This window comes from Mustela lutreola, chromosome 4, assembly GCF_030435805.1.
Source record: "Mustela lutreola isolate mMusLut2 chromosome 4, mMusLut2.pri, whole genome shotgun sequence".
Taxonomy (NCBI): Eukaryota; Metazoa; Chordata; class Mammalia; order Carnivora; family Mustelidae; genus Mustela; species Mustela lutreola.
Genome location: NC_081293.1, coordinates 11,206,161 through 11,224,459, shown reverse-complemented (window position 1 = coordinate 11,224,459; position 18,299 = coordinate 11,206,161). Strand labels below are relative to the sequence as shown.

Below are 18,299 nucleotides of genomic sequence, written 5' to 3'. Positions count from 1 at the left end.
AGGTGGTAAATATGGGCATCTCCTGCTGTCAGTCTTGGTTTACACGTGCTTTCCCTCCTGGCACTGCTTGCCTTTGTTTGGACTCTGAGCAAGTGATAAGCAGTGGGGGTTCCTGTCTGCAGGACGTTTTGGAAAAGGGAGAGGTGAAGAAAGAAAATATAAGAAAGGCAGGAAGAAGTAATTGCTGTACTTTTTTTTTTTTTTTTCTCCTGTCACATCACTTTTAAGGCTTGGCTCTTAAGAGAGAGAGTGGGGAGGAAACAAAGGAACATCTTTTCTGGGCCCCCTGCTGCTCTTTCTTCCCTCACCCACCACCCACCAGAGACAACTGCAGCCACACCCCGGTGTGTCACTCCACCTCCACACAGCCCCCAGCTCCCCGCCCTTCTGCATCCATCTTCCCCCTTCTCCCTTGGCTTCCTGCATCTCTGCCCTGGGATGCCTCATCCCCATCCCTTCCCTCCCTGAGCCCCACTAAAACTCCTGCTCTGGTCACACCTTCAGCCTGGCTGGTGGGAGATACGCTCCCAGGATGGACTAGAACTAACACTGTCACTTTAAGTGCATTCTCCCCTGGGAACATCTTATCTTCTGGGGGTAAAGGTTGGGGAAATAACGTGTCTGTACTTAAACTCTTTCTCACTCCTGTTTCCCTCCTACTTATTCTCCATATTTCAATGCACGAATTTTTGTTCTTGCCTAGTGAGATGGGAACATAAGTTTATTTGAACAGCTGTCATTGACAGTCTAACAGCGGCGTGGGTGAGCCATGCCACCGTTCCTGATTGTCACTGAACTCTGAGCTCTGTGGAATGTAAGCAGGCATGACTTAGGTACCGGATTAGTTTGTGAGGTCTGCCATAGTGAAGGCCCGTAGACTAGGGGACTTAACAGAAATTTATTTTCTCACAGTCTGGAGGCTAGAAGTCCAAGATCAAGGTGTTGGCAAGAGGTTTCTTCTTTCTTTCTCCTTGGCTTGTAGATGGCTGTCTTCTCCCTGTGTCTTTACATCATCCTGACTGTGTTCACACTGCCCTTTCTCTGAGTGCATCTGTGTCCAGATTTCCTCTTCTAAGGACACCACTTGCATTGAATGAGAACCCCCCCATAACCTCATTTTAACTTAATTACCTCTTTAAAGACCCTGCCTCTAAAATAGAGTCACATTATGAGGTACTGAAGGTTAGGACTCCAGCATATGAACTTTGGCAAGACAGTTCAGCCCGTAACAGAAACTTAATGTCTATTAGAATGCTTATTACAAAAGTGTACCAAAGAGAATTCTTTCCCTTTATTTCACGGTGAGATAGGCCATTCACCAGATATCACTGATGAGGCACCAACCCCAGAGTTGGACTAAACTCGAAGATCACATAGTAGCCTTGGGTCGGGTTACTTCACCTGAACGGCCAGTCACCCACTCTAAGACAAAGCTAACACCTCCTTGATATGATCATTGTGAGATTTAATTAAACTCCTTTAAGTGCTTAGCATGGTTTCTGGTACTAGGAAGCATTCAAAAGATGTTGGCTATAAATATCCCCTCCTTAGTTTTAAAGGTCACTTAGAGGTGTCAGATATTCTACCAGAGAACCACTTAAGTCCCGGCTATATAATTTTGAATAAATTTTGAACTTAGATTGTTTTTTCCAGTAATGTTAATATTGCTGAAACTAATGATATTAACATGTCATTAAAAGACTACATGGTGGGGATTATAAAAAGACATGTTTTTAGTGGTTAAATATTAGCATCAGGGTAAGTTATATTCCATAATCTATGTACTCCTTTTTAAAAAATGTGTGGCGGAAGAATTTTAAAGTATTATTTAGTTGCATCCATGGCTGATAAGTGCCCTTCCTTTTAGCAGGCTCTGCCAGAAAATTGTTCTGTTAACCCTGATGTCTAGGAAATACCTTTTTAGAACCATTAGCCTTCCTTGGATGTGGAAGGCCTCTCTGGCGGGCAGGTGGACTTTAAGCTCGGGCGTAATGTAGTGTCTCTTCACAATTTGAATGTCTGACTTTGGTTTGATCAGTGGGGTTTATCAATATGAAGAACAGAAAATAGAAGGAACGTGTCATGTGCTAAATAGATGAAAGAAAAGCTTCATGAAATATCAACATATTTTATCCATTGTCGGGTCCAGGAGGACTTAAGAATAATAGTTAGATTCTCATCACAACTGTAATTACTCATTAATTTTTCGTTTTCCTTTCTTCTCTTAGTCGCAGCCTATCCCGTCCCCTAAGGATAAGCTGCAGGGAGCCAGGGGCTGTGTCCCTCTCTGCTGGCCTACAGCAGGGCTATTCATAAATATTCAGCAAATACTTATGATTTTAACAAATAATTATGGAATGCCTACTGCATGTCAGGGTCTGCACTCAGTGATGGGGACTGTGGGGTGAATAGGGGACTGTGGGGTGAATAAAACTTGAAGCTTCCAGGAGTGTAGGATTGGATTCAAGAGGTCGACCTCACTTACCCGATCACACTGTGCGATCATTAGGCTTAGGCTTCTGAAGAAGAGTGTGAGATGCTGTAAGTACGGGATAGAGGGCCCTGACTGGTGCAGTGGGGGTCCTGGATGGACAGCATCCCTGAGGATATGATGTCTGAGTCCAGGCCTGAAAAATGAGTGAGATAATCTGGACAAGGCCAAGGTAAGGGCAGAGTGAGAGGAGAGACGATTCTTGGCAGAGTCAGCAGCCCTGCAAAGGCCTACATGATTGATGTTTTCTCTGGGATGTTGGGGAGATTGCTGTTATCTTCACTCAGATATCCATGAAAAGGTTGCATTAGGCTGCAGACTTTAAATGGGTCACAAAAACTCTTTCAAATCTATTCTGAAGGTTGAGAAGAAGATAAGCTCAATTAGGGTAAGAAGTATCAGAACATAAAAACCGAAAGTATATATTCCGTGATATTTTCAGAAGTAGTTTGAAAACTGTCAGAAATCTTGATTAATTTGGCAATAGAGGCTCTTGGTTTGGTGACTGAGTTACTACTCTAAGTGTTGTAGACTCAGAGACACCGTTCACCCAAGTAGCTCTCATTTGTTAAAATAGTGCTTGCCATCTGCTGTTTTTCCACTCTTGAAGTCGTGAAGATGTCTCAGTCATTAAAATGGTAGAATGTATTATGCATATGGTTTACAAAGTGTGATTTTAGTCTGCTGGGAAGACTTTGCTGGGATAATGACATAAAATATTTTTTATACTTCAGTGATGAATGAGTGGTTACTAGCCTTGCTTCAATACTTTCCTGAAAAGCCATTAGAAAACCCCAGTTTTTGAGGATATTGGAGGGAAAGGGAGAGAACCTGGCAGGGCTTCTTATGTTTAAATACTAGTATAATTGCTCATGGTTGCATTGTGAGAGAAGTAGGTTGTTTTATTGTCTACCTACAACTCACTATTACAAACACGTAAGGATTGGAATAATGGTTGTACAACTCCATACATGTATTAAAATTGCTGAGTTGTGGGATGCCTGGGTGGCTCAGCCGGTTAAGCATCTGCCTTCAAGTCAGGTCATGATATTAGGTCCTGGAATTGAGTCCCACATCAGGCTCCCTGCTCAGCAGGAAGTCCGCTTCTCTCTCTCTCCCACTGTTTGCTCTGCCTGTTGTTCCCCCTGCTTGTGTGCTCTCTCTCTCTTTGACAAATAAAAAATCTTTTAAAATCCTTGAGTTGTATACTTACAATGGGTAAATTTTATCACCTATAAATTATATCTCAATGAAGCCATTAAAAACATTTAAATCAGAAAGTAGCTTTTGATGTATTCTGTTGTCATTACTTCTGATTTTGTCTTAATTAAAAAGTTAAACACTTCTCTCGGTAATTTCTGGTGATTTTTTTCACGTATTAAAGTTGCTTTGAGGGAAGTATTCAAAGGCAGTATTACTTCTGACACTGTTTCTGCCAAAATAGGAATGATTTAAAATGTAATTCAAATCCAGTCATTTTATATTCATTTTGTTATTCACGAGGATCTCAGAATTATTTATTTTGGAGGTAAAAGTTTCATTGGTGACTAGGTTCCTGGCCAATGCTTAAAAGACTCTTTACTTGTAGTTTAGGGCACCTGTTTTATGAATGGCTTTGGGTCTGGGAATTAGACAGCTAAGTGGCATCTTTCCTCGCTCTTTTCTGCTTCCTTCTGCCTCTTTTTACTCTCTCCCCGGGTACATAGGTGCTGAGTGGCCCCTACCACCTCTCTTGGCTCCCTTCAGCCTCTTCCATTATTGTACACTTCAGAATTTTCCATTGCCTCCCTTGTCCCTAATCTGAATTCCATTCTCCTTGGTGCGGATGGTTCTACCTTCCTGGCGGGAGCAACCCTTGAACTTGCCACATGATTGTGACCCATAGCTCTGGGCTTTCCTAAGGGCTGGCACACAAGGAAGCTTCTTGTTGCTGAGCCCGTCTGTCATTGGCAGATACGCGTATTTTCAGGCAGAGAGATTCTCTAGAGATGGGCCAGCGTGCCTCTTAGGTTATTCTACTACCATTTCAGTTCTTTTTTTATTTTAATATTTTAATTATTTATTTGTTAGAGAGAGAGAGAGAGAGCATGATCACAGGCAGAGCAGCAGGCAGAGGCAAAGGGAGAAGCAGGCTCCCCGCCTAGCAAGGAGCCCGATGTGGGATTCGATCCCAGAACACTGGGATCATGACCCGGGCCGAAGGCAGCTGCTTAACCCACTGAGCAATCCAGGCATCCCCAGACCCATCTGTTCTTAAACTCCAGTTCTCCTCAGTGATTTCTGTGGTGGTGATATTAAAAGTTTTTAGCTTTGGAAAAAGAAGAGGATTGTTACAGTAAGAGTGACTGTATGTATGGACCACCTACAAAGGTGCTTTTTATATTTCCTCTCGTATTCTTTTTGAACTTTTTATCTTTCTGAAGAGGTTGCAATCAAATTATTATCAGGTCTAATTGTTGAAGAAAAGAAATCTTGATAAACCTAGTAAGTTCTCATTTACTTAGATGTGGGCCATTGTCAGCCATCCAGAGCAGAAAATACAGTTTACTGGTTGAATTGACTTGGTTCTCAAGTTGGTTACAGCCTGTGGGCTTAGGGACCCCTCTTGTAGGTGACTTCCAACCTTGAAGCATGCTTGTGTCATCTCTCCAACAGTAATTTATCTTCATGATGGTAGACGATAGACCAATATGGGGCACCTGGGTGGTGCAGTCAGTTGAACATCCAACTGTTTATTCTGGCTCAGGTGGTGATCTTATGGTCATGAGGTTGAGCTCTGCATCAATTTCTGTGCACAGCACCGATCTCTCTGCTTGAGATTCTCTCTCTTCCTCTCCCACCCCTATTCTCTCTCTCTCAAATAAATAAATCTAAAAAAAATACCAATTATACTTTATAAACTTATCTGTAATTATACTTAGTAGGTAGGAAAACATGTAACACATTGAGGTTTTTCAAAAAATGTAAGAAAACGTAGCACTTTAAGGAGGATAAGCTGTAGTTATATGGAAAATGTTTTTATATACAAATTCATTTTGCCCAAGGATACTTTGACTTTTCTAGTTCTCTAAGATTATTACAGACAAAAAAGGGTATAAGAGATTATTTCATCTTATGGCCAGTCATTATTAGAGATTTAAATTCATCATAAGCATTGTAAGCTGACCTGAATATGCTTCTGATTCCACCATTTGTCTATAACAAGCCTCCTGCCCTGGATACTCTCCTTGTGAGTTATTGTCAAAATGTTCTGTAAACCCAGACTTTGGGAACCTTTAGTAGGCAACAGAGCAACCAGTCAAGAAATACTGAATAACTGCTATGTCTGAAGGATTAACAAATTAATGATTGGCTTTTTGGTTGGTAAGAGAATTAGAAGCCCAGTATGACGTGCTTTTAGCTACCAGGTACCTGACTAAAAAAAAATGGTAGTGTTAGTATTATTTGTAACTCCACTTACTTGATGCACGAGGCTTCCTGAAAATATTCAGGGATGTATAGTGCTCTATTTCTATTAGGAGGGGCAAAAGCATTTCTGCTAATATAGCTTAAAACAGAAATGGCTTTATTTGTTTATTTACTTATTTATTTACTGAACTTTATGCCCAATGTGGGGCTTGAACTCATAAGCTTGAGATCAAGAGTTGTGTGCTCTACTGCCTGAGCCAGCCAGGTGCCCCAGAAATGACTTTAAATATAAAAACAAAACATTATATTAGATATACCATGAATTCATATCTTTAGAAATTTAAATTCAGGTATGAATTTGCATAAAACCTACCCTACAGATTCATGCTCATATTCATATAAAAGTAGTAATTGGCCAATTAATAGCTTATGCAATGTGTATCAATGAAGTAGGTTTTAAACTTTTTTTTTAAATTTTTATTGGTTTGAGAGAGAGTATGAAAGAGCCCAAGAGAGCACCTGGGAGCAGTGTCCCAGAGGGAGAGGGAGAAGCAGATTCCCTGCTGAGTGGGGAGCTGGATGTGGGGCTCAGTGCCAAGACCCTGGGATCATGACCCGACCTGAAAGCAGAGTTTTGACCATCTGAGCCACCTAGGCACCCCAATGAAGTGGCTTTTATACATACATCAAACTGAATTTAAATTCCTACCAAAGATTTGTGTTAAAAAAAAAAAAAAAAGCAACAAAACAAGATCTCTTGAATTGGAACATAATTTATCCTGAGATAAACCATTAAGATTTCTCAATTATTAGCTTCTTTTATAATGTATAGTGTGTTAATATATAATGGATCATTTAAAGAGACTTAATACATTCAAAAAACTGAGATCAAGAGAAATTAGTCTGTTTCTGACAGCAAAAGACAAGCAATATTTGAAGAGATAATAGCCAAGAATTTTCCAAAACCAATTATGAATACAAGTCGCAGCTTTAAGAAGTACTTTGAACCACAAGGGGGAAAGTATTAAAAAAAACACACACACTTTGGTGCCTCATAATGAAACTGACGAAAACTGAAGACAAAGAAAACACCCTGAAAACAGGCAAAGGAAAAGTGCACATTAAGTTCAGAAGCATCAGTGAAACTTGAGAGAAACAATGGAAGCCAAAAGATAGTGGAACAATATTGTCAAAGTGCCTGTCTGGCATTCTGTACCTTTAAAATCTAAGGAAAATAAAGACATTTTGAGACAAACTAAAACCGAGAGAACTTGTTACCAATAGTATCTGCACTAAAAAGAAGTACTAAAGAGAGTTCTTCAGGCGAAAAATAAATGACACTCCATGGGAGCATAGAGATGTGAGAAGGGATGGAGATCCATGGAAAGTGTAAATAAGTTGGCAGATTTAAAGGAATTAGTTTGCCTCTCTGCAAAGTCTGTTCGTGGGTGCCTTGGCTGCTCTGAAGGCTGAAAGCTGCTGGCTGGTGGGGGAGCCCGTAGGAAGCCCCCGTCTTGGCTGGTGCATGGTGGCTTGTGTTTGATCCCAAACATGTTTGTATCTGTTTAACTCATTATTGTAATCACATAATTTAATTAAATAGTCAGTAAGCACATCAGCTCTACGTGCAAAAGGAAGCTGAGCTGAATACTCTGGAAATACTAGATAAAACTGTGTTGCATTAAAAAGAAAAAGCATAAACAGCAGTCCCGAATACCCATCAGTGGCTCATCCTCAAAGAAAAGTTTTTGGTAAATCAATGTACATCTGAATGTTTCATAGGAAAAATAAAGTGGAATTTTTTTTTCTTAAGTCCTCTTTAAGCTTTCAAGTAGGATTCAAAGGACTAATGCCAAAAATGGTAACTAATTGCTCTCACAAAGTTGGGAGTTTGGATTTGATCTAAAGAATATCCGTGGAATGGAGAATAATGGTCAAATGGAACTTTAGTTTTATCCTTAGCATTCACATTTTTAAGCAAATAGAATGTATTCATATGTTCCCCATAAAATTAAAATAAATAAAAATAAAAAGGATTGCTGGACACTTATCGTTGGATCAAATGCTGATCTTTTCTTCATGTCAGAAGGATGACATGTAGGATCTCTACATGTTGAGAAACATGTAGATGGAATACTTCCTACACGTGAGGTCATGAGTGTCTCTCTGAAAACAGTTTTTTCTGAAATTGGATGAAAAAAATTTTTTGATGAGAATCTTTATTCCACAATGGTTTGTCCCCTTTTAAGTGAGTCAGTTCTTGTCTAGAGTGAGCAGTTCAATCTTTTCCAGGACTATTGTTTTGCTCTACTGGTCATGCTTTTCAAGATAATGCCTTCCTTCTCACTTTTCTTATCTTGCTGGGAAGTCAGAATTCCTTGTCTGTCTCTTCCTGGAGAAGCCAGGGTTACAAGACTGACTTTTTCTTCCACCGTAATGTGTTTAAAAGGGTGAAAGAATGTCTTTATGCCAAAGGACCTTGCTAGCCTAAGTTACCCTTCACTCTTGGTTCTCCCACACATCTGCATCGCAACGTGGCAGCCTTAATTGAGCCAAAAAAATTTTCTTTTCCTGGTGGGTGATATAAATTAATACAATAGCCTGCCTTGGTGCTTTTTAAAAATTTAATTACACCATTATGCCTGACACATCCTGGGACTGCTAAACACTAGTGCCTGGATACTTCCACATTTTTGTTGTCTTGAAGTTCGAACTATAAAGCATATATTTGAGTCATTTAATCCTGTTACTAACATGCTCGTTCTCACCAGACTTTCCAGGCTTCTGCGGTTGTTAAGTGCTGTTTCACCTAAAGCAAAATAAATATAGCATAGATGTTTTTCCATGTTTTCCATGAGGTTTTTTGGTTTTCCTTTATTTTCTAGAGTCATTGATTTTGCCTGAAGATAACTCTGTGTCCAATTCAAAAATCTTCATTTTCTTTTCATTATGAGAATTTTTAAAAACTTATTTATTCATTTATTTGACATAGAGAAACAGAGCATAAGCAGGGGGAGTGGGAGAGGGAGAAGCAGGCTTCCTGCTCAGCAGGGAGCCCAATGTGGGGGTCAAGCCTAGGGCCCTGGGATCACAAACTGAGCAGAAGGCAGATGCTCAACTGTCTGAGCCACACAGGTGCCCCTCCATTGTGATAATTTCAATTCATTTTTTGAACACTAGTGAGAAAAGGTAGCTGTTTGGAATAGTGTTGATATATTTCAAGAATTAGTAGCCTGCCAGGGCGCCTGAATGGCTCAGTTATTAAACCTCTGCCTTTGGCTTGGGTCATGATCCCGGAGTCCTGGGATTAAGCACCACATCAGTCTCCCTGCTTAGCTGGGAACCTACTTCTCCCTCTTCCTCTGCTGCTCCCCTGCTCCGTCTCTCTTTCTGTCAAATAAAAAAATAAAACCTTAAAAAAAAAAAAAAGAATTAGTAGGCTGTCCTAGCTTTACCTTTGGTTTTGGCAGAAAATACACTTTTTAGTGTTTTTTTCTCTGCTTCACTAGGTTAAAACTCCTAACAAGTTCTTCTTCTTCTTTTTTTAAGGAGCAGCTTTAAAAAGTTTGATATGTAATCCACATGCCATAAAACTTACCCTTTTAAAAGTGTACAATATATTCTCAAAGTTGTACAACCATCAGCACTAAATCCAAAAGTTTCATCATCCCAAATTACTTTGATTATAACTAGCCTATATCTATTCCTGTACTTTACTTTTCATGGTTTTGGTTTTTTGTTTTGTTTTTGTTGTTGTTTGTTTGTTTGTTTGATCCATGTGTGAGACTGAAAACAGACCGGAGATTAAAAGACTTAAGAGAGCAATTAACCCAATGCCGTTCGTAGGTCTGGTTGGAAGTCGACTATAAAAAAGACATTTTTTAAAATCCGTGATCCCCACATGCCCAGCTGCTAAATTATTTCAAAGCAGACTCCAGGTAACCTGTTTAACCACAAATGCTTTAGTATGTGTTCCAAACTAATTCATGATATACACTCTTCCCACCCCTTTATCATGTACTAGGTGCCCATATTATGTGGGTCTGTTTCTGTCTGCTCTGTTCTACGCTGGTATTCATTTGGTGGTTCCTCTACCAGTACCCCCATTGTTTTATTTACCCAGCTTTCTAGGATGTTTTGCTACCAAAGGATGGTAAACATTCGTTGTTAACTAACAGTCACATCAACCACAAAAATTATTTGATCCTCATAGCTATTCTCTGCAGCAGGCAGTTTTATCGCATTCCACAGATGAGAAAACCAAGAAGTCAGTCAAGTATTGTGCTGCCAAGTACAGGGTAAAAAAGCAGTGAGTTAGGGGCACCTGGGTGGCTCAGTCAGATAAGTGTCTGACTTGGTTTTGGCTCAGGTCATGATCTCAGGATCCTGGGATCAAGCCCGTATCAGGTCTGCGTTCAGTGTGGAGTCGGCTTGGGATTCTCTTCTCCCTCTGCCTCTACCCCTGTGTTTGCTCATATGCTCGCGCTCTCTCTCTCTCGTTTTAAATAAGACCTTTAAAAAGAAAAAATTAAAAAAAAAATTTAAAAAAAAAAAAAAAAAGAAAAAAAGAAAAATAAGTGGTGAGCTAAAATTTAAGTCTGAATTCTGACCTCAAAGTCCAGAACATTAAAGCCTCCCTGAAAAGGGAAGGCTGCTCTTTACAGATTCTTTTTCCCTTTTTGATCATGTACATTATATTTTCTCAGATTTAATCTTCATCCTAACTTCCCAGATCTATTGAACTTCAGTCTATACTATATATATTTTTTAAAAACACCTCAATTTTTCACATTTTTTTTCTGTTGACGTAACTAACTAAACTCTAAAAACATGCATATTTCATTTTAAAGTATATTTGAATTTGTAAGTTGTATTTCAGTATTGGCAGTATCAGTGTTTTGGGGGGAAAAAATGATGCCTTTTGGTTTCCCAAGTGAGTTTATGAATGGAGTGAAACCTCTGTTAGAAGGTTAATATTTTTATATTTTGTCACTGTGCCATTAGATGGTTTATTGGCAAGATATTTATTGCATTTGCTTATGCACATTGTGTTATTCATTTCTGTTATTTATTAAAACTATAATTTGCAATGTTAATATGAAATGTATCCAAAGTCAACTTCGGCATAAAGTAGGAAAAGGTTTTCATTAGGGTTGGCTTGTCTGGGTAACTGCCAGCACTCTAATTTGTTCAGTGTAAAATAGAAATTATTCCTGTGAGGTTAGGAGACCTATGGTAAGGGTTTTATTTTGTTTTATTCAACAAAATGTATTGACATTTAACATATGTTGTTTGTTGCTAATTCCTACCCTTCTGAAGCACAAGTATCATGTTATATGCTTTATTTATTATGTGTTTGATTTATTATATGATAGGTGGTTGATAACTGATCTTGATCCATGCCTGAAATACTCCCTAGCCCTTGGTAGGACCTTGGCTAATGTTTCATGATAATGAATAATGAAATGGCCTGTAAAAAACTTGAAACTTCGGAGTAAATTTCCACCCTACTTTATAAAGAATTATGAAACTCTTCCAAACTCTTGCATTTATGAAATGCCTAAAGCACATCTTCAAAGCACGATCCCTAAAATGAGAGTTGATTGATATTTGGGGGAAATTGAAATACTATATATCTCTTTTAAGAGTGTTTTTCATATGGTGAATATGTATGCTGGTTTTTCATAAGAAATTAGTGAAACGCTATTTCAATTTTTTTTTTTTGGTGCTAATTAGGTAGTATTTCTTAAGGGTATAATTTCATAAACTGAAAAATTACATTTGCATGCTGTCTTTCATAGAGCATTTCTCATTTAATTAAAAATCTTTGTGAAAAGTAAAAATGTGGATTGGAAAGACACTTGGGCCTCTGGGTGTTTTCTTTCCTTCTTTCTTGTATTTATTAAAGATTTCTTTAGTTTGTTTTACCACATTACCCCCCCCCCCCGCCCCGCCCATTGTCCTCAATACATTATTTGCTAGTGTACATCTAAAGTAGTTTTGGAATTGCTAAATCATACCCTTCCAACAAATTCACTATTATACTATACATACAATATTATATATAATTCTTTTTGTCTTTATCCTTAAAAAACATGTTTTCCAGAGTAACATTGTCCATTCGAAGCAGAGTTGAGTTGCTGTTTGCGTTTTGTTTTGAGTCCCTTTCCCAGCCCCACAAACACATTGTGGAACTGTTTCTTTATTTTTGAGGAGATATGAAACATCACCATGGTTCTAAGAGTCGGAACTATATAGAAGGATATATTCAGAGAACTATCATTTTCCCTGATCCCCCTTCTTCTATCCTGTTTCTGCCTACCCTCCGTAGGTAACCAGTCTCATTAACTTCTAATTTATTGCTCTTATTTTTTGTGTAAATTTGCAGATGTATGCATATTTTCTCATATCTTCTTCTTTTTTTTTTTAAGATTTATTTATTTATTTTAGAGAGAAGGAGAGAGAGAGCCTGTATGGGGGGATAGGGGCAGAGGGAATCCCAAGTAGACTCCCCAGTGAGCACAGAGGCCTCCATCCCCACCCTGGGGCTCAGTCGCAGGGCCCTGAGATCACGACCTGAGCTGGAATTGAGAGTCCGGTGCTTAACTGACTGAACCACCCAGACACTCCTCAGATCTTCTTTCTTACATAATGGGTGGCACATGCTAGATACTCTTTTGTGCTTTGATTCGATAATATAATTCTTATATGATTTTATTATCTCCTTGTTCTGTAAATGTATACAGTTTATCCATGTGCTATATCCAGGAATCATTCCTTGTCAGTTGCTAGTCCAAGCCTCTCATTCTTTTCTGTATCTGCATAGTACTCCACAGAGTGGCTGTGTCCTAGTTTACTGAGCCATTCTCCTATGTCTGGACAATCAGGTTGTTTCCAATATTTTGTAATTACAAACTGCTGCAATGAATAGACTTGAGTGTACATACTTTTAGGTTGATTGTGTATCTTCAAGGTAAACTCACAAGAGTGGGATTAGTAGGTTAAAAGTAAGTGTATATGTTTTATTACTAGGTATCACTTAATTTCCCTCCAGAAAAGTTCTACTTTTATTCCTACCAACACTGTGTGACATTGCCTGTGTCCCCACAGCCTTGTTAACGAATGTGCTGTCATATCTCCATATTTCCCCCCAGTCTGATGGACGAAAATGGTATCACTGTATTTTAGTTCACAGCTCTCTAATTTAAGTGAGATTGAACATATCTTCACATGTGAGGGCCATTTATATATCTGTCATGTGCTTTACTTTAAAGGGTTATCTCTAATGTGTATTATGTTAGATTATTCATCTTCAGCTTGCCAGGATAGTGGTCCTTTATGGATACCAGACATTGGTGTGACGTTTCTCTTTCAGATCTTCCATGGTGGCTTATTTTAATTCGGCAGAAAGCATTGGTGGGCAAACTTCCTGGAGACCATGAGGTGTGCAAAATTACCAAAATTGCTGTGCTGTCCCTTTCTGAGATGGAACCTCAGGATCTTGAGCTAGAGGTAAGGTGGAAGTCTAAGGAAATTTTATGGAAACTTGGTATAAATATAATAACAAATATGAGTATTTGGTTTAATTAGGCCAAAATCATAATTATAGAGCTGGATGATATTTTTGAAGTAATTTAGTCCTTGTTTTTCAAACTTCACTTTAGTAGTAGAAACTTTGTTTCAAAATCTGTGAAATCCAGTATATCAGATACATAAAAGCTGAGCTGCTTTGGTTGAGGTGGCGGGTGGGGTGGGGGGCTCTTTGGGTCCCTGCCCACGTGGCCTCTACTGGAAAGCCACGTTCTGCTTCTGGGGAGCCCTAGGACTCTGCATAGTACAGTTTGAAAACTTCTAATTTGGGGGAGAGGAGGGGTAGTCAAGAAGGTGAAATTTAACTTACTCTATATGCCTTTTCTCTCTATTTCTTGAAAGTTTTCAAGCGTATATTTCTTTTGTAATTTTTAAAAGTTTTTTTGTTTGTTTGTTGCTGTTGTTTTAAAGAAAGAAACCACCAACCTAGTGCAGTCTTTTAATTTTTCAGGAGGAAATCAAGCCTATAGTAGAGGGACTTAAGTCCAAAATAATGAGATTTCCCAGGGCTAGTATTTTTTTTTTACCACACTGTACTGCCACCTTGTAGAAGTAACCCACGAAGGGAGTTGTATCATGTTTGCTATTGGTGTGGATATTGGCATCTAGGAGTATCATCACTCTGCCCTAGCCCTACGATCCTTTTATTTTATTTTATTTTTTAAAGAATTATTTATTTATTTTAGAGAGAGAACAAGCATGGGGGTGGTACAGAGGGAGAGAAAGAGAATCTCAAGCAGACTCCACAATGAGCAGGGAGCCCAGCATGGGGCTTGATCCCATGACCCTAGGATCATGACTTGAGTCGACACCAAGGGTCAGCTGCTCAGCCAACTGGGCCCTCGGACCACTCTATGAGGTGAGCACTGTTGGATCCAGGCTGTACAGATGAAGGAAGGAGGCTTGGGAAGAGTTAAGTCCCAGCTGCCAAATGGTGGGGTCTGGACCTGGACTCAGGCTGTCTGGTCCTGTATCACTCTTTCTGAGCTGCCTCGTTGTTACGTAAAGAGCGGGTAACAGGTAGCATAGCAGCCACGGCCCCACAGTTCAATACATGTTTTTCCAGGCCGGGCTCTTGGGGTAGAAGTTTAGAGACAGACAGTTTAGAGACAGTTTTAAAAAATAAATAAAAATATAGCTGTTTTTATGCTTCAGATTTTACTGGTAATTTGACAATCTAATTTTAAGAAACCAACGTTGAAAAGAATTTAAGAGGCACCTGCATGGCTCAGTCAGTTAGGGCTCTGCCTTCAGCTCAGGAAACAGTCCCAGGGTCTTGGTCCCGCAGCCAGCTTCCCGCTCAGTGGAGAGTCTGCTTCCCCTCTCCCATTGCCCCTCCCCACATTGTGCTCTCGCTCTCTCAAATAAATCTTTAAAAAACACTTATTTAAGAGGACGCTGATAGTCTCTTTATTACAGGAATCAAAAAAAAAGATTAGAGTACTTCCTATTCCCCTTTATTGGTACTAGAGCCAGAACATTATTCATTATTGCTGACCCAGAGACAAATAACTTCGGTAGCAGTTAGGCCTACTAAAAGCAGGTCTCTGTGGTTTTGTTTGCATTTTATTATAGGGAAGAGCAGACAGACAAGCAAAAATTCCGTTAGTTTTCTGAGCCAATAAATTTGTTATCGATGTCTTTGGATGGCTTTGCTGACAAAATGAAAACTCGGCATGTCTTTCTGTCACCAATCTTCGCCGTGAGGGGGAGCATCCCGGTCAACATTAAGCCTGGAGACCCTGGAAGTTAGATTTAGAGCAGGCGACCGGCTTGTCTAGCACTTACCCGCCTGTCAGTCATCAGCTTGCACATCTGCACTCCCAGCCCTGGGGAAATGTACTGTTACTCCTGGTCCAGAGAAGCTTGGACCCCGTGTTGGATTTTTTGAGGTTTTCTGATGCCCTTTTGCCCACCAATCTATAACATTTTTGAGATTAGTAGCTGACTGTTGGATAAAGCTTGGGGGGTGGGGTGGTTAGAAGATGACATTTACATGGAATTTTTAAGCACAAAAATGTGAATATTATGAAAACTTGAAGTTTTTCATTTTTCATATTTTCCTCTTTTCTATCTTGATATTCTAAAGTAAAACAGATTATCTTTTTTTAGCTGAAAAAAAACCCCAAAGTTATAATTTTTCATAAAGCTAATATCACCTTAAAAAAAAAGATTATCTTTATTTTATTTATTTATTTATTTATTTATTTTAAAAAAGATTTTATTTATTTATTTGACAGAAATCACAAGCAGGCAGAGAGGAAGGCAGAGAGAGAGAGAGAGCAGGAAGCAGGCTCCCCGCTGAGCAGAGAGCCCGATGCGGGGCTTGATCCCAGAACTCTGGGATCATGACCTGAGCCGAAGGCAGAGGCTTTACCCCGCTGAGCCACCCAGGCGCCCCAAAACAGATTATCTTTAAATGAAAATGAGATTTCCCTCCACATGAGATAGTTGAATATTTTGACAGCTCTGTTGGACCCTACAAACTACAGGACTTATCAGGGGACATTACGGGTATGGTTTATGCTCCAGTTGAAAATCCGTCATGATCCTTGTTGATTGGGGGATAACATGATATAGAGAAAACACTTCCAGATCCTATTTTAGGGAATAGTTTGGCACACCTGTTTCTGAAAAGATTATCATTTTAGAAATTTGGACTTAAGCTTTTTCCTCTTCTTTTAGTCCTGTATTATGGTAGAAGCAGTTTCCAACAGTGAACAATGGGAGGAAGGGCTATGTTGAAATCATGAATTGTTCTCTTATTTTCTGACACGTTAATTTAAATATTTGGGATCTTTATTTCAATTTCCATATAAATCCATTTAAAAGGTTTTAGAAGCTTGATAGTTTTGTTATTTGCTTTGGTTTTTGTGGGGGTTTTTTGTGTAGTAAATTGTAAATGAGAAGGGGAAAAAACCCACTACTTAGAAATAATCATTGTCCATATTCCAGTGAGTCTTAATGGTTATTTCCATTTGCCCCAACTACTTTGAAGGAACAATATTACTTTTAAATTTTCTGAAAAGTTTTCATTTTTTGCATTTTACATATTTTTCCTACTTCTATTATTTTTCATAAATATACAGAAAATATGCACATGAAAAGATGTTTTTAAACAAAACCAAGTCTTATATTTCATTCTACATCTTTCTAATTTGGCTGCCTGTGTATCACTTCCATTGTTCTCACCCTTGCCCAGCAGGGCCCTCACGCTCTTTAGTGTGGTCACTGTCCTCAGATTTGCTAGGGCCTCATCTGTCTTCTGTAATTGGAGCAGAAGCAATTTTATTAGAGAGACTATAATTAATAGATTTTTCTAGTTTTCTGCCTCGATTGCCTTTTTACCTCAAGTATAAGGCTTGTTTGCCAATTTAAAAAAGAAACAATTCAAAAAAAAAAAAAAAAGAAAGAAACAATTCACATACTACACAGTTTACCCATTTGCAGCTTATAATTCAGTGGCTTTCAGTATATTCAGTTTTGTGACTCTCACCATAATCGGTTTAGAACATATGCGCCTATGTTCTCCACAGAGAAACCCTGTTGGGTTCAAACCTCATTGGCAGTCATTCCTCATTTCTCTCCACACTCCAGCTCCATCAGTCCTAGGCAAACTCTGATCTGCTTTCTGCCTCTCTAAATTTGCCTCTTCGGAACATACCTCAGTCCTATAATGGGTGTCCTTTTGTGACTGGCTTCGTTTTATTTAGCACAGTGTTTCAAAGTGAGTGCTGGTCATTGGTATATAGCATATTTAATTCCTTTTCATCCACTATGTGGATCTGTTGCATTTTCTCTCTCCATTCATCAGTTCATGGATAGTTGATTGTTTTTACTTTTTGGCTGTGATGAATCATTCCGTGAACATTCATGCACAAGTTTTTGGTGGGCATTTGTTTTCGCCTCCTGCTAGGGCATCCACCTAGGAGAGGAATTCCTGGGTCGTATGGTAACTCTATGTTTAACCTTTTGAGGAACTGCCAGACTGCTTTTCAAAGCGGTATAGCATTTAAAAAAAAAAAATCTATACAAGGTTATGAACAATCTATGGCGTTCAAAGAGATGAGAACATAGATGTTCTTTCTTTTGAGAAAACATCCTTTAAAGTTTTATAGGCTACTGTCCCGTCTGCATATCTTACTTGCTGTATCTCAATGCCCTTAATAGATAACTGCATCATTTTCCACATTTGATTTCCCTTTAGATGTCTGTTTAAAATCTTAGCTCCTGGGTGCCTGGGTGGCTCAGTGGGTTAAAGCCTCTGCCTTTGGCTCAGGTCATGATCTCAGGGTCCTGGGATTGAGCCCCACATCAGGCTCTCTGCTCCGCGGGGAGCCTGCTTCCTCCTCTCTCTGCCTGCCTCTCTGCCTGCTTGTGATCTTTGTCAAATTAAAAAAAAAATCTTAGCTCCAGATGGATATAGATATCAGCTTTTAAAGGAAAAAAAATTATTTTCCTTTTCTTAAACATCAGCAGCAACGTCCCTTAATCTTGGTTGTAAAACATAAGCTCCTAGACGAATAGAAAAACTAAGGGAGCATCATGGGGCTCATGGTGGTGGTTTTCTTTTTGAGATTGTGTGTATCAAAGTTGTAAGGACCTAAGCACACTGCACAGAACTGCCTGGGCCTCTGGAAAGGGGAAGATGATCCCACTATCAGAGCGCTGCATGTTGTAATCCCAAGAGCTCTGTCTAAACAAAGCATCTTTGGACTGGATGTGATCCCAAGAAGTTATTTTCTCTATCCTTGTTTTTCAGTAGGACTAAATTTAACCCTTTTAGGATTAAGGAATGTACTTGTTGGGA

General features: G+C 39.1%; 1 protein-coding gene across 1 annotated transcript in view; it reads left to right on the top strand.

Moving 5' to 3' along the window:
• Positions 1-18,299, top strand: part of INPP5F (inositol polyphosphate-5-phosphatase F) — a 78,403-nt gene that overhangs the window by 25,005 nt on the left and 35,099 nt on the right. Inside the window, exon 3 of the mRNA XM_059173028.1 lies at positions 13,275-13,411. Within this exon, the coding sequence (XP_059029011.1) occupies positions 13,275-13,411 (137 nt within the window). The remainder of the gene's footprint in view (positions 1-13,274; positions 13,412-18,299) is intronic.